Source organism: Anomaloglossus baeobatrachus, chromosome 7 (assembly GCF_048569485.1).
Source record: "Anomaloglossus baeobatrachus isolate aAnoBae1 chromosome 7, aAnoBae1.hap1, whole genome shotgun sequence".
NCBI lineage: Eukaryota > Metazoa > Chordata > Amphibia > Anura > Aromobatidae > Anomaloglossus > Anomaloglossus baeobatrachus.
The window spans coordinates 277944360-277961372 of NC_134359.1; the positions used below are offsets into that span (position 1 = coordinate 277944360).

Here is a 17013-nt window from a genome sequence, read left to right on the forward strand (position 1 = left end):
CCCGGTGTCTCTTATCCTCTGCAGCACTGATGTCACATCAACAGCCCAGCAGCCATTCAATGCTCAGCGGTTCAAGCAATCTATTTCGCAAAGCCGTTGAGCTCACTGATTAACTGCATCAATGTTGACGTGATGTCAACGCTGCAGACAATAATAGGCATCAGAAATTTAGCACTGGACCCGTGAAAGGTGAGTAAGGCATGGTATATTTTTTTTTACCGATACTGCAACTGGGGAAAATGAAAAATCCCTTAAAATATGCCAATTTAAAACCAGACTGCTTTCATAATGTATATGCTTATATTTTTATTGTTTTTTATCTACACCTTCTGAAATTCTGATCCCCTACTAGCTCTCTCCAATAGAGACAACCGCCAATGGTTTATTCCTCCACCATGATTGTGCGTTTGTCTTTAAAGGGATGTTCCCATCTACAAGATCCTATCCCAATATGTAGTAGGTGTAATAATAAAAATATTAGCAAATACCTCCAATTAGAATTGTAGTATAGTAATCCTGATTAGCTATGTCTCTTACCTCATGTGCAGGGCATTGCAGCTTAGGTATCTGAGTGCACATACCCTTAAAGGGCTATTCCAATCTCCTAGATCTTATCCCAATATGTAGTAGGTGTAATAATAATATTAGCACAGACCTCCAACTAGAAATGTAGTATAGTTCTCCTGATTAGCTATGTCTCTTACCTCAAGTGCAGGGCATTGTGGCTTAGATATCCATGGTTACGACCATAGGTAATTGTCACTATATGAGTGTTCGTAACTTTGGATATCTAAGCTGCAATGCCCTGCACATGAGGTAAGAGACATAGCTAATCAGGAGAACTATACTACATTTCTAATTGTAAGCATGTGCTAATATTATTATTACACGTACTACATATTGAGAAAGGGAATGGAGATGGGCGTACCCCTTTATGGGTATGTGCACTCAGAGATCAAAAACGACAAAAAACGGGGGCGTGGCCTGCTTGCTAATGGCACCGGTCACCTAGCTGCTGAGCTCCAGCCACCTCGACTCCTAACCGGCTCACTGCGGCTCACCAGTGGCACCAATCTCTCTGCACACGGGGGGAAAGTGCTGCGGAGGTACCCAGGAACGTGGCATGCCAAGGGGAAAGTCCCAGAAGAAGCCGTCCCCGGCGAAAGTTACAGACTTCTTCTCCAGCACGGGACGAGGGAAAATGGCAGCAGCATCCTCCTCCACAGCTTCCTCACGCTCATCCAGGAGGGGATCCACAGCAGGCCCAGACTTGGACACAGACGCTGCAGATATACCGCTTACCAAAGGTACCATGCAGAAACTGCTCAGTGCCCTCCGCTCATCACTGCAGCAGGATTGGAAAGATATGGTGGCTGAGCTGAGGGGAGATATCACTGCCATAGGCAGTCGCACAGCACACATTGAAACTAAAATGCAGGAGCTGACAAAGTCACACAATAGCCTCATTGATGCCAATGCAGCACTGGAGGAACAAGTGCAAAAGCTCCATACCAAGGTCTTGGATTTAGAGGACAGGTCCCGCAGAAACAACATAAGAATCAGAGGAATTCCAGAGGCCATACCAGACAAGGGGCTGCAGAGCTTTCTAGGCTCCTTGCTGCAGGAGCTGCTCCCAGACCTGTCTGCAACTGATTTCCTGGTGGACAGAATACACAGAGTCCCTAAGCCTAAATCCCTCAGTGCTGATGCCCCCCGGGACACTTTGGCTCGCCTGCACTTTTACAAGACCAAAGAAGCCGTGCTGCAAGCCCTGAGAAGGAGGCCGCCTCTGTCTGAGCAATTCCGGCACCTGTCCATTTTTCCGGATCTGTCTGCAGGAACCCTGGCAAAAAGGAGGGAATTTGCCCCTTATACCAAAATTCTCAGGGATGAAGCTATATCCTATAGATGGGGTTTCCCTGTAAAGATCCTGCTTTTCCGTGCAGGAAACACCCACGTCTGCCATTCCCCACAACAGTTGGCAAAGCTCCTATCCTCATGGAACATGGCAAATCTCCCGGCCAGATCTCCAAGAGCCACAGGATCATCCCAAAGGGATAAAGTGAATGAAGATTGGTCCGTCGCGTGAGTTATGTGATATGTCTGAGTCGCGGCTGAGACTTAGTTGCTACTTTTAAGGTCCGCTGGTTCTGTTCAACCAGGACCCTGAGCCCCCATGGCGGTACATTTCCACCATACCGCAGGCCCCCTTTTTGGGCTTTTTTCTATGTGGACTGATGCTCCCTACATCAGTAATGTTAGTGATGTTAATGTTGTCAGTGTTACCTCTTTCCTGCCTAACCTTCCTTTCTCCCCCCGCAGCTCTAGGCAAGAGACTTTTTTCATGTACAATGGTACTGAACTGTATGTCTATAAATGTTAGGGGCCTGAACTCGCCGGCCAAGAGATCCATGTTTTGGCGGGAAGTGGTTAAATCCAAATGTGACGTGATTTGTGGTCAAGAGTCTCATCTCCTCCAGGGGGACTCGCACAGGTTAAATAATGCTAAATTTCCTTTCATACTGCTGGCTTGTGGGAAAAAAAAAAAGGCTGGAGTATTCATTTGTGTAAAAAATACTGTTGCGTTCACACTACATTCCCAACATTTAGACCCTGAAGGTAGATACGCCATTATTAATTGCTCCATAAATGGATCGAAGTATACTATTGCAACCGTTTACGCCCCCAACTCTGGTCAGATCAGCTTTCTGCGGAGGTTTCTTTCCAAGCTTTCATCCGTTACAGAGGGTAAGGCTACTTTCACACATCAGTTTTTTGCCATCAGGTACAATCCGGAAAAAAAAGGATAAAACGGATCCGGTATCGCATCCGGTTTATCCCCATAGACTTGCATTGTAACCGGATTGTACCTGATGGCTTTGCGGTGCATCCGTTTTTTTCCGGATGCGGCAAAATAATTAAATCCGGCGGCCGGATACAACGTATCATGTAACGTTTTTTTGGCCCTTAAAAAAACCGCATTCTGCCGGATCCGGCGCAATACGGCATTGTATACAATGGGTGTCTATGCATGCCGGATCCGGCGCAATGCGGTTTAAACCGGATGCGGTGACCGCATCCGGTTTGGTAAACAGAGCATGCGCAAATTTTTTTTTTTCATCATCACAAAACTTATAAAAGGATCCAGCACATTCTACACACCTCCTGCCGTTGGTTCCTGACTTCAACTTCTGCTGTCCTCCAGTCCAGTGCTCCAGGGAAGAGGTAATGTCCACAGTACTGTCCACAGATCACTGATGTGAGCTGCGTACATGTACTTAGACATTGTTTTTGCTTTTTTTACAGGTGCAGTGTTGCGGGCAAAGTTTGTTCAAGCCATTTGCAGTGCCAGTTTGTTTCGGTGCCAGTCTTGAAGTGTTGTGGCGGAGAGTGTCCCTGTGGTAATGTCCACAGTACTGTCCACAGATCACTGATGTGAGCTGCGTACATGTACTTAGACATTGTTTTTGCTTTTTTTACAGGTGCAGTGTTGCGGGCAAAGTTTGTTCAAGCCATTTGCAGTGCGAGGCCTGTTATAGAAAAAGATATGTCGTCTTCTGGTAGCCCGCCCTCCGGTTCACAAACTGAGGTATATATTTTTTTTTTGGGTTTTTTTTTAAAAAAAAAAACAAAAATTTTTTAAATAAACGACATTTACACAGGTGGCCGAAACATCACAGGAGATGCTGCCAGAAGATGACGGAAGGGGTGGAGAAATACAAGGAGCGGGCGGTCAGAGTGTAAGTTTCATACAGGAATTGTTTACCACAGCACACCAAACACATAAGTAAATAATGTTTTTTTTTTTCCTTCACTAAAGGCTTCAACTTCTAGGGCTCACGATAGAGCTCCCCCAAGACCGTCCCAGGGTCGTCGTCGAGGTGGCGGTGGTCTTAGTGTAAGTTTTTTTTTTTTTTTTTTTTCATATCTGTGTGAATTTAGGTATAATTTTTTTTTTTTTTTTAATTTCTTTTTTGTTTCTTTGAACAGGCATCACAGCGTGCTCCCGATTCTGACGGTGAGGAGGCCGGATTTATCAACATCGACCTCCTCATCGATGAAGTTAGAGAGAGGGAGCCGCTGTGGAACATGGCTGACCGCCGCCACGCTGATTCGATCGTAACCCGTCGACTCTGGGACGAGGTATGCCACGCAGCGGTAGAAGGTTGGGGGGAGCTCAATTCTCGTGGCCAGAAGAAACAGCGTAAGTATTCACAGTTCAGTAGGTTATGCTGCAGGATGTAATGTGTTGTATACTAACCACTTTGTGCTTTCCACTTTCAGGTGACAAACTTCAGAAGCGGTGGCGGTCTATCAGGGATCGCTTCAAAAAGGAGTTGAATCAAGAGATGCAGGCCCCGAGTGGATCCGGAGGACGCAGATCGAAGTACCGTTACTTTAGAGCGTTGTCGTTCCTCCGGACAACTATGGTGTGCAGAAGGTAAATATTCCACACAATATGTACAAAGTATAAGGCTATGTTCACACACTGCGTTTTTTACCTGCGTTTTGGGTCCGTTTTGGGTCCGTTTTTGCTGCAGAAATTTCTTGAGAAATTCTTGTAACCTTTCTGCAGACATTCCCCAGCAAAACCTATGGCAAAAAAAATTAGCTGTGCACACACTGCGTTTTTTTCTTAAGAAAATTCTTTCAGTAGATTTTCTTAAGAAAAAGAATGAGCATGTCACTTCTTTTCTGCAGCTAACTGCGTTTTTTGCCATAGATAATTGGCACAATAACGCAGGGAGCAACCAGCGGTAAAAACGGACCTAAAACGGACCTAAAACGGACCTAAAACGGACCTAAAACGGACCTAAAACGCAGGTGCGTTTTTGGTGCGTTTTTTAACACAGGTGCACTCTTAAGAAATTTCTTAAGAAATTTCTTAAGAAAAATCATTTTTCTAGTGTGAACATAGCCTAATATTTTATGTCTGTTTTTTTTTTGCCTTTTTTTTTTTTATTCAGTGGCACTGTATAGCAATTAAATTAATTATTGTTTTGTTTTTCCTCTTTTTACCAGCACCGTCTGCAGCACTCGGGAGCCTGCATCGAACCCGACAGGAGCGATCCCTGAACAGTCCGCCACTGGGGAACACAGGCACAGACCCCACCCATCTGAACCTTCCCTTCCATCGACATCTGTCCCATCCACCTGCGCTGGAGCTTCACGTGAGACTTCATTACCTGAAGCTGCTGGTGATGAGATAGCTTTTCCCCTACCCCACCCCTCTGACACTGCTGCCCTCAGTAGAACACCTTTGGGTTCTGGGCGTCAGCGTCATAGGGGTCAGGAAAAGAGCTCTGCGCCCGAGTTCTTGCATCTAAATGCAGCCTTCCAGAACGCCATTCAATTATTAGCCGAACAAAATCGTTCATCTTTTAGCTTCATAAATGCCAATATGGAAAAAAATACGCACGAATTGTGCACGCGTCTGGACAGGCTGCATTTAGATGCAAGTAAATCACCCAATCATTGTTTTTTTCAAGCTGTACTAGAGCGCATGGAAAAGCTATCTCCTGACCAGCAGATGCATGTAATGCAAGCCACACGGCAGGCTCTGGCGCAGGTTTCCTCCCAACCACCTCCACCCACCCCTCCTCCAGCACCTGCCCCCCCTCCAGCCATTGTCCCTACTCCCCCTGCTGCCCAGTACCAGCCTGCTGCCCAGTACCAGCCTGCTGCCCAGTACCAGCCTGCGGCCCAGTACCAGCTCCCAACCACATCTGCCCCTACACTTCCTACCCACTACCACATCTCGCCTTCCACACCCATCATGACCCCAACTCAAGCCACTAATTCACCCGCCACCTCTTCTGTCTCCCAATCCCTCCACTCCACCCCTCAATCCTTACCAAATCCCATCCCATCTCCTGGTTTCCCTCTTGGTTTCTCAACCACACCTTCACCTTCTGTTACTTCCCCACCACCACCACCAACACCACTTTCCACCCTCAATACTCCAACTGTGCGTGTGTTCCCACCTGTCAGCCCCTCCAGTACTATCTCCACCCCAAGCCCAAGATATACCAATTTATAATTTATTTATGTAATAAAAATAAAAGTTTTTTGTTGAAAAGTATTTATTTGTTCTTGTTTTTTTTGGGGGGTAATATTATTTTGCAAGTTAAGTTAATAATAAAGGTAATACAAAAACATAACATGTTGTAATTTGACGGTGTAAAAATTACAAATTTTTAAAGCGAGTGAAAGATTAAAATTAACAAGGTTAACAAGATATTTTTTAATTTATTTTTAACTATGTTTATTTGTTATAAAACTAAACAAAAATCTTATACCATTTGATCTTGCCAATCTACTCTACCTTCTGGGGACACAAAATAGTTAGCATATTTGTCACGGATTGTTGAACAGGCAACACTACTCCTAAATCCAGGACTGGTGTAGTCAGTCAAAGCGGTGGATTCCAAACTCTGGTCATCCAAGGACAAAGGTTCCTTTGTTAAAACAAAATTGTGCAGTACCACACATGCTTTCACTATTTCATCAACAGTTTCAATGTTTAAATTAATGGCTGTTAACAACACTCGCCATTTGCTGGTTAGTATCCCAAAGGAGCATTCCACCATTCTTCTGGCTCTGGATAATCTGTAATTATATATTTTTTGTGTTTGCGTCAATCCACGGCTTGCATATGGCTTCAACAGATGTTGGGAGAGTTGAAAGGCTTCGTCGGCCACAAAAACAAAGGGCATTGGGGGCTCACATGTGCCAGGAAGAGGTCTTGCAGGAGGGAAATCAAAAGTATTCCCATAGATTCGCCGCCCCATTGGGGACATTTTAAAGACCTGAGAGTCATTGGATCTCCCATATGCGCCAATGTCCACTGAGATAAATTTGTAGTCCGCATCCGTTATTGCCATTAGGACAATTGAGAAATACTTTTTATAATTGTAGTATTCTGACCCCGAAGCAGCAGGTTTCACAATTCTTATATGTTTGCCGTCCACTGAGCCAAGGCAATTTGGAAACTGACAAATGTTATAGTATTGTTCAGCAATTGCAAGCCATCTGTCCCTGGTGGGCTGGGGGATGAAATCCTCATGGAGGCAATCCCACAAGGCTTGGCAAGTGTCTCTAATGATTCCCGAGATGGTGGAAATTCCTAGTCGAAACTGGTAGTGGAGGGACGAAAGCGACTCTCCAGTTGCAAGGAATCTGTAAAGGAAAGACAATAATTATAAAAAAATAATAGCAAACACATTACAGTTAAAAGTCAATTTACAGGAGGATACAGTTCGAAAAAAAAAAACTTACCTAAGCGTAACCAGCAAACGCTCCTCGGGTGTTATAGAGTAACGGCAGAAGGTGTCCGTTTTACGTATGTTGTCCGCAACAAGGCCAAGGAGGACGTCAAAATTATTCACTGCCATCCGGACATAGCTTGTGAATTTTTCATGGTTTCCACGGAGCTCCAGGTATAGGGTTGAAAACACCCCACGTGTCAGTCTCTGGGCAGTCAGGGGATGGATCCAAAAGCGTCGATGTCGCTGACGCCTCAGTCGCTGTCGCTCCTTTTCTCTGACGATGATAGCCAAGCGATTTGCCTCAAATATAAAATCTGCAGCGATCTTTGTGTAATTTGCAAGAATAGCATCCATGGTTTCTGCTTGCCTCTGTCTTCATTCTGTCATATATGCTTCAAAATACTGTATATATACTATATGTTCCCAATAGCCAATCAGAATACGGAACTCGTTAATTGTTTGTTTAGTGTTTAAAAAACGGATCCGTCAAAAAACGGACATAACGGATGCAAAACGGATGCAAACCGGACCCACCGGATCCGTTTTTTTCCGGATCCGTTCACAACGGATCCGCTTAAAACCGGATCCGGTGGGTCCGGTTTGATCCGGTTTGCACAACAAAACCGGAAACGTTGGATACGGCAAAAAAAAGGACTGTACCTGAATACAGAAAACTGATGTGTGAAAGTAGCCTAAGCAAATAATCTGCGGGGATTTTAACATGTTAATGTCCAGCACTCTGGATTGCTCCAATACTGCTGTAAAGAGGAAGGAAATGAGCACAATAATTTCAGAAAGGCATCTCCATGATATATGGAGATACCAACATGCAAATGAGAGGGACTACACATTCTTCTCACCTCGGTTCACCTCATACAGCAGATTGGACTACTTTCTGGTTGAAAGCTCACTTATTTTGGATTGCTCAGATTCAAAAATTGGACTTATAGCTTGGTCGGACCATGCCCCCATATACCTGACAGTCCAGGAGCAAAGCCGCACGCCCGTTTTTACCCGGTGGCGCATGAATGACTCCCTCCTGGCCTGTAGACAAATCTCTGAGGAGTTGCAGGCCGACCTCGCAGAGTTTTTTAAATTTAATGACAACAAGGAGGTGACAGAGGAAACGCTATGGTCTGCACACAAGGCCTTTATTAGGGGGTCATTCATCAAAATTGCCACTAAGGAGAAAAGGAGGCGTCAGGCAACTTCCAAAGCTCTACTGTCCCACATAGCGCTTTTAGAAGCCCACAATAAATCTGCCCCAAACATGTCAACATCTGACGAACTCAGGAAACTAAGAACTCAGCTCCGCCAATTGCTGATGGTAGACTATGAGAAAAATTTAAGATCCCTCAAACAGCGGTACTATATGATGGGTGACAGGGCGGGTGCCTTACTAGCCAGGAGGGTTAAAAAACGAGAAATGCAAAACAAAATTGAATACCTCGTGACGGGTTCTAATGCCACAATACGCAACCCAACGGAAATAGCCAATGCATTCGCTGATTTTTATCAGTCTCTCTACAACCTTAAAAATGACCCCACTGCCCCAAAGCCTACCCAATCGGCAATTAATTCCTTCTTAAACAATATTAATCTTCCTCGGTTATCTACAGTACATCTAGAGCAACTAAATTCCCCTTTCTCCCTGGAAGAGGTTCGCCAGGCGGTGATCACAGCCAAAAGAAATTCAGCTCCAGGCCCAGACGGCCTCACTAACTCCTATTATAGGCAATTCACTGAAACCCTGTCTCCTTTCCTCCTGAGACTTTTCTCCTCTTGGCGAGCCACAGCAGATATTTCACCAAATAATCTAGAGGCCATTATAACTACCCTGCCAAAGCCAGGAAAACCCCCTACATCACCAGGAAACTTCAGGCCAATATCCCTCCTAAACTGCGACTTAAAATTGTACGCCAAAATAATCTCAGCTAGAATACATAAAGTCCTTCCATCACTGATTTCCCCGGATCAAGTGGGGTTTGTGGCGGGGAGGTAGGCGAAAGATGGGACGAGACGTATGCTGGACCTGATTGCGGTGGCTGAGGGGAGGAAAATCCCCAGTGTATTCCTGTCCTTGGACGCAGAGAAGGCGTTTGACAGGGTGCACTGGGGATATCTGAAATCTGTACTGGCCAAGTTTGGATTTGAAGGCCCCATACTTACCGCCATAATGGCACTATACTCTAACCCTAACGCCAAAGTTCTGGCATCCGGATTTATATCTCGGAGTTTTGAATTATCCAATGGGACACGCCAGGGGTGTCCGCTCTCCCCTATCATCTATGCCCTTGCTATAGAGCCTCTGGCGCAGACTATCCGTGAATGCCCTCGGATCTCGGGGATTCGAGTGGGGAGTACAAACCATGTGATCAGTCTATATGCGGATGATGTGATTTTATCCTGCACTAATGTAGAGGTGTCCCTAAAACACGTAATGGAGATCCTGTCCTCCTTCGCTCAAGTCTCGTATTACAAGCTTAATATTACCAAGTCCTTAATTTTTCCGCTCTTCCTGCCCGCCTCAACTAGAGCCACTCTTTCTCATCTTTACCCTTTCAAATGGGAAGACGAGGGTATCCCCTACCTGGGTATTATACTGGCCCCGCTACACTCCGTGATCCGGAAAAATCTGCTGACCCTGCACACCTCACTGGATAGAGAACTTACTCGCCTTTCTCTTCTCCCGCTCTCTTGGGTGGCGAGAATGCAGACCTTTAAAATGATCTGCCTCCCAAAAATTATCTACTTACTTCGGTGCCTGCCCCTAACAATTCCGCAACGGTATCTCACCAAAATTCATTCGCTAATGAGTAAATTTATATGGGCTGGGAAAAAACCTAGAATAGCCCTGAGATGCATGCATGCCCCGTTAAGTGGTGGAGGAATGGGTATTCCTAATATTCTAACATACCACAGAGCCGCTATCCTGGAACCGGCTCGAGATTGGTGGAGGAATGATTCAGACTTAAGATGGTTACAGATTGAGTACACCTGGGCACAGGTCCACTCCCCTAAACAATTCATAGACTCCCTGCTCCTAACCCCTTCGCCCCCCGGCGATCTTCTACCCACCACAGCAGCTCTAAAGAAAGCTTGGTCCTTGTGGAGCAAGCCAGTGTCACATGCTTTAGGTCCCAGCATTCCCCTTAGATCGCTAGAAGCCTTCATTCCGAACTTGAATCTTGCCGCTTGGACACGTGGAGGTCCAATCACCCTAGCAGATCTCTATAGAGAAGGCGTCCTACTCCCGTACTCAGAAATGTGTGATAAATTTAACCTTCCCCGACACAGTCTATTCCAGTTTTTTCAAATACGTCACTTTCTTCAGTCCGCTCCTCATCTCCCGGCTCCCACGACAGCTGACCACGCCTCAATTAAAAAATTCTTTCAAAATAGCAAAATCAAAGGCCTTTCATATATCCATAATATGCTAAACTCCCCACAACCGGACAAACAATTGCCGTATATGCTCAAATGGGAAAAAGATCTAGCTTCTCCGCTTCCGCCGCAAGAATGGTTCGCGGCCTCAAAATGGATCCACAAGTTCTCTTCTTGTCTCAATCATATAGAGCAATTAAAAAAGGTTCATCTGAGGTGGTACAACTCCCCTACTAAACTGGCTTCTTTTTCCCCACATGTGTCACCACTGTGCTGGAGGGGCTGCAACCACAGGGGCACCTTATGTCATATGTGGTGGTTTTGCCCTAAGTTATCTAACTTCTGGCAGGAGGTGTTCAATCTAATCCATGAGGTTACTAGTCTCCGCCTTTCTCCAAACCCAACCTTAGCGGTGCTACACATTGGCTTAGATGGGATCCCGGATCTTTTAAAAAACATCATTTCTCACATTCTCATAGCTGGCAGGTACTGTGTGGCATACAAATGGAGGTCGGTGAGCCCCCCTACAAAAAGAGATCTAATTGAGAGGATCAACCTACACTGGCTATACGAAACCAACTTGGCCCCCAACCTAGAGAAGAGAACGGTGAGACTTAAACAATGGCACCCGTGGGCCACTTCCCTTTATGCAACGGCCCTCCCCCAGATACCGACACCTACACCATAAATAAATTGATTATGCCTAAGAATGTCTTGTAGAGCTGCTTCCCCCACCCCCTCTCTTTCCCCCCTCCCTCCCTGCTCCTATGTTCAGGTTGTTGTTGTAAGGGGTATTTAATGTCCCAGATTGATATTCTGATAATGGCTCGAGGCTATTCCACCTCTTGCTACTCAATGCTCCTGTTCTTGATGTTGTTGTATGAGAAGTTTGTATTTTTCTGAAAACTCAATAAAAACCTTTATGATAAAAAAAAAAACGACAAAAAACCTGAAAAAGTTTTTCAGCAATTTTGTGGACTTCTGATTGGACAGTACCTAGTTTGGAGCACATCCCACGAGGATCCACTTCAAAGAAGTGATATAGAGGCACAGCTGAGGCGGTTTATAACAGAAACCTGAGGCTGCAGGGAGGAATAAACCTAATTTTTCCAACAAGGTTTTTTTTTTCAAATCCTCTTCAGGAAAAAAAATGCTAAAATAAAACAAAATCTTCAAATAAAAGCACCGTGGAATTCCCCTAGAATTTAATACGAAGTTTTCCCAGGAGGATTTTGGAAAGGATCCGCTCCAGAAAAAGCAGCCTAAAAAAACTGTGAACATAGCCTAAAAGCCCTTTGAGGCTGGGTTTTCATGTTGTGTTTCTTTATAGTTTTTTTTTTTTAAATTTAATGCTTGTTTTTTTCCCTTTTTTAACCTACTTGAAATGGATTTTATAACCAGTTTGTGTTTTACAGGTTGCATTTTTGCAATGCATGACTTTTACAGGTGGGGTATATATATTTTTTTGTTATGTATTTCAACTGTAAAAAAAACAAACCTTTTTAGCCAAAAATACTGATAAAAAAATAAAGAAAAATGCACATAAAAAATCAAGATTCAAAAAGTAAAATTTTTTATATATGATATTATATATATATATATATATATTATATATAAGATTTTATGAAAATTTGCACCGTAAATTAAATGCGTGGTCAGTGTGTGCTGCAGATGTCACCACGCATTTCATCTTTTGCAATGCAAACGCCCCAAATTTACCCAACAAGTTTTTGCTCTTCTGGGTTTTGAGTCTCCGCACACAGAACATGAAGATTTGGACAATGTTTCATAAGAAAGTCACCTCAAGGTGGCACTAAAGAGACCAGTTCTTCCTTTTGGAGGAGAGTAATTCTGTAGAGATAGTAATTAGTCTCAGGCCCACTGGAGGCTTCCAATGTAATACATTTTCATTATTGTTGACAAGGAACCTCTGAGGACCAGAAGCTCCTGAACTAGATTAACTATTAATGAACAAGGGAAGGGGGGGTCAAAGGTTAATTTTGGGTGTCTGATTAATTGTTTGTCTTGGATAAACCCATGAAAAACACCAAAAAACTGATTTCAGGGGGTGGTCATCTATACCGTCTGACAACTAGTCAGATACACTTAGCAGAAGGTGCTGGTTGATCAATATATGAAGATTGGTGGGCTGTCCTCCAGGACCATCCGTGATCAATCACTGGAGGAGGACTATGTATGGTGGAATCCCCTCTCTTACCTTGTCGCTGATGAGAATTTCCCAATCGGACACCTCAATGATCTGCATGCCCCATCGCTTTTCCTGTAAAATGTCCCTCACAATGACCGATACTCCACGCAGGGCGAAGGAGAAGAACAGGTTGGCGTGGATGTAATTCCTGGTACAGCGCAATTTCCTGGAACGATATAAGGACATTGGTGGATCCAGGTCAGAAGACTCAATGGTCTATAGCTCCGAAAAATGGTGTATGGAGAAGGTTGTTATGTACAACTCAAAGCTCCAATGCAAAGTCTTAGCAGGGTATCCAACCTCCACTGGGACCCGTCTGCACCCTACACCCCCATTATAGAGGAACCTCTCATATCATGTACATACTACAAAAACAACATGGATATAGTCATCATTTAAGGTCATCTGCCTCCGAAGACAGAAAAGTTTTCTTCGAGCATGCTTAAAAGCTTTGGCTGCTTCATCTATGCAGGGTGCCGGCTGTGTTGTACAGCCAGCACCTGCCTCTAACAACAGGGATCGGTGATATAACCTATAGATCAGAAAGAGTCATAGAACTACCATGGTGAAAACAAAAAATTATTTTATTCATAAAATGACCATAAACACAATAACACCACAACATATAGAATAAACGATATAGTGCTGATGAGGATTGCCAAAAAGGAGGAGCACCCAAATACAGATAGAATTAATAGGAGGCGGGTATAAAGTGCCTAAGCAAAATAGCAGCAAGAGTGGATATATGGCACAAAGGGGGACACTAGCCAGTAATAAAGTGCATAAGTATAGTGAATAAGTTACAGTAAATAATGAAAATCATCTAATCTAGGGCTAGGGACACTCACCCATAGTAAAGTGTGCATGCATTATACTGTCCTATATACTCAGCTCCATGTAAAAAAAGACACTCACCCATAATACGTCTTGATCTGTAAGGGGATGTACCTCCCAGGACCCCAACGCATGTTTCGCTTGGGTTTCGTCAGGAGCATCAGTGATAGCGCAGATAGCTACTATATATTTAAATACAGCTGTCAATCTTTGAAAGTGGCATTTAGGCTTCTCAATCTGAATGGCGCTCCATTTTGGGTGCTCATCATGCCCCCCCCTTCCCTTCGCACCAAAAAGCCTTCTGAAGCCCCCTCACCGCCATGTTTGTGCTCCAGCTTGTTAAATTCACTATATACTTCAATACTGATATATATGGCCATCTTTATACTCAATTTCTACACTCTCCATTAACTACTGAAGTCTTGAGGAGTTGAGTTTTTGGGGGTTTTTTTCTCCATTTCACTGCACATAGATTTTTTTTAACACTTTTCAACACACTAGAATATAAAGTGAATGGTGTCATCTGATACAACTGGTCTCTGAAAACTGACGAGCCTTCATATGCAGGGGCAGAACTTGATGTTCATGGGCCCCAATGCAAAAGCTCTAATGGGGCCCCCAATTTTTGCAAGTCTTTAATAGTAATGGTCACCTAATATGGGCCAAAGGGGCTTTTTGAGCCCCCTAGGCTTCAGGGCTGGGTACAGTTGCAAACCCTGCACTTTCAGGAAGGGGCTAAAGAACTTGTAGATCAGGACAACCTGTGTAGATATGCAGGACCGGCGTCAGCACCCGGCACACCCGGGCAAATGCCGGGGCCGTGGACCGCCGATATGTTCTGTGTGTTGTGTGCAGATGGGTGCTATACTGCTCTGTATAACTTCGCACATTACACGCGATATTTACCTACACATGGTTAGTATCAGTAGAGATGACAGGAGGGCCATCAGTGACACCGAGTATCCCACAGTGTACAGCGCTCTGAAACTCAGCAGTAAATCCTTTGTGCCCACCTAGAAATCATAGAGACAGAGTATTATTGTTTCACGAGTGACAGCATATACATTAAAGCCGCAGCGCTGCAGCCAATCACTGAGTGCAGTGGCTCTGCCAGAGTTGACTGTACCAGCCGATCAAAGCTGCTGAGCTCACTGATTGGCTGCAGTGCTGTGGACGTGATATCAGCGCTGCAGACAATAAGAGCCATCAGAAGCAGCGTCAGAGACTCAGTGTTGGACCTGGGGAGAGTGAGCAAAGCACAGTTTGGTGTTCCAAAACAAACTGCACCCGGGGGACAGAGGATTCAGAAAGCAGGCAACCCCTTTCAACCCAATAATAACCCACCATGCTGAATATTAAGGGTGAAAAGCTTCAGTTGGAATGGCGTTTATACAGGTACCGCTATATCACCATATCCAATCAGGGCCACCATCAGGGTACAACAACCATGACTGGTGTATGGGGCCCGGTGAAGAGGGGGGCCCAGCTGGGCCCGGTGTATAACCATGACTGGTGTATGGGGCCCAGTGAAGAGGGGGGCCCGGCTGGATCTGTGGTAATTACTTAGCTTTATTAAGCCTCGGGCCGAACCGGGTTCCCCTCTTCACCGGGCCATAGCCGCAGCAGAGGGGCCCGGCCATGTGGCTTTGGCCACTACACTGGCTAATTTGCATGTGAAGTAGCGCTTCAGGTGCAGCGCATGCGCATGTAAATTAGCCATGTGCTGCTGGCAAGGTCAGTGGGGCAGAGCAGGGCACTGGTGCATCTTCCCGCAGCCCAGCGTGCAGCAGCGTGATGAGGATGGAGGCGGAGCTGCGGTGGGGCCTGGATGGGGTCTCGAAAATTTTGCCAGCATGGGGCCCTGAAATTCCTAGTGGCGGCCCTGTATCCAAAACTCATATAGGTGCATCAACTAAATCTATATTATACTGGGGTCACCTCTTCCTTTGTCAGCGCCATCTCGTCTTCACACTGGGATGAGTTCCTCCACGGTTGTGTCCCATTGATCATCACCCAGAATCCGTCCAGCCCACAGCGACGGGATACTTGTCCATGTTTTACTGTCAAAAACGTCAATACTGAGTATTAGTCATTCATCTACTAACCCCATATATGTATAGTCATAAGTATTCCTACAAGGGGCAGCGAGTATAAAGGCAGGTATCCACATGACAGCCACATGCATGCTTCTCTCATAGCAATTCCTCCGCTCAGGCCAGTAAATGGACTACATTATGGCTGTATCCCCTTCTTTCTAGTTAACAGTAACCCCAATAAGCATTTATAGTATAATCGATCCTTAAAAAAAAAAATAATAAAGCCGTGATGGGTATTTTACTGCAGCCCAATACAGTGGCATGCAAAAAAGTTTGTGCACCCCTGGTCAAAATTACTGTTATTTTGACCAGTTAAGGAGGTTGAAGATGAATTGATCTCTAAAGCCTGCTTTACACACTTCAATAAATCTTTCAATCCGTCGTCGGGGTCAAGTTGTAAGTGACGCACATCCGGCATCGTTCGTGACGTGTTTGCGTGTGAAACCTACATGCGATCGATATTGAACGAAAATACGGTGATCGCGTACACGTCGTTTATTCCTCATACATTGGACGTTTGGTAGTACGAAACTAGTCAATTGTAACGTGTGACATCCCTCATACGATTTTGGTGTCTGATGCTATGTGCGCAGGTGTGCGCTCTGCACCGCAGCTTAAAAAAGGTCTGTTTCAGAGCGGAGCTGAAAAGCTGCGTTCTGAAGCGCCTCACAATGTCTGTCATGCACTAATCTCTGTCAGTCCGTCACTATCTCTGTCCCTCTCTCTCTGTCCATGTCAGTCTAACCCTCTTACCCCCTCTCTCATATACTCACCGATCCCCGATCCCCGGCGTGGCTCTGCACGGCATTCACACTGCTCCGGCGGCTTTTACTGTTTTGAAAAAGCCGGCCGCCCATTAAACAATCTTGTATTCCCTGCTTACCCCGCCCACCGGCGCCTATGATTGGTTACAGTGAGACACGCCCCCACGCTGAGTGACAGGTGTCACACTGCACCCAATCACAGCAGCCGGTGGGCGTGTCTATACTGTGTAGTGAAATAAATAAATAAATAATTAAAAAAAATGGCGTGCGGTCCCCCCCAATTTTAAAACCAGCCAGATAAAGCCATACGGCTGAAGGCTGGTATTCTCAGGATGGGGAGCTCCACGTTATGGGGAGCCCCCCACCCTAACAATATCAGCCAACAGCCGCCCAGAATTGCCGCATACATTATATGCGACAGTTCTGGGACTGTACCCGGCTCTTCCCGATTTGCCCTG

At 45.1% G+C, this 17013-nt stretch overlaps 2 protein-coding genes across 3 annotated transcripts in view; one reads left to right on the forward strand and one right to left on the reverse strand.

The window, feature by feature from the left end:
• Positions 1-17013, reverse strand: part of LOC142245481 (glucagon receptor-like) — a 95614-nt gene that overhangs the window by 13638 nt on the left and 64963 nt on the right. For both annotated transcript variants that reach the window (XM_075318213.1, XM_075318212.1), the window contains exons 5-7: positions 15634-15755; positions 14602-14708; positions 12871-13027 (exon numbers count right to left, since the gene is read on the reverse strand). In XM_075318213.1, the coding sequence (XP_075174328.1) occupies positions 12871-13027; positions 14602-14708; positions 15634-15755 (386 nt within the window). The remainder of the gene's footprint in view (positions 1-12870; positions 13028-14601; positions 14709-15633; positions 15756-17013) is intronic.
• LOC142245756 (uncharacterized) lies at positions 935-12608 on the forward strand. The gene is made up of 8 exons (XM_075318710.1): positions 935-938; positions 3483-3589; positions 3663-3740; positions 3821-3898; positions 3991-4204; positions 4285-4441; positions 5023-5249; positions 12577-12608. The coding sequence occupies exons 1-8, from the start codon at positions 935-937 to the stop codon at positions 12606-12608; spliced, it is 897 nt and encodes a 298-aa protein (XP_075174825.1).

What these genes read in the sequence shown, in the direction of transcription:
- LOC142245756 (XM_075318710.1), top strand. An exon ending in CCTCCGGTTCACAAACTGAG is followed by an intron (nt 3,590 to 3,662) that starts GTATATATTTTT and finishes ACATTTACACAG; the next exon opens with GTGGCCGAAACATCACAGGA. An exon ending in CTCTGACACTGCTGCCCTCA is followed by an intron (nt 5,250 to 12,576) that starts GTAGAACACCTT and finishes ATTGTTGACAAG; the next exon opens with GAACCTCTGAGGACCAGAAG.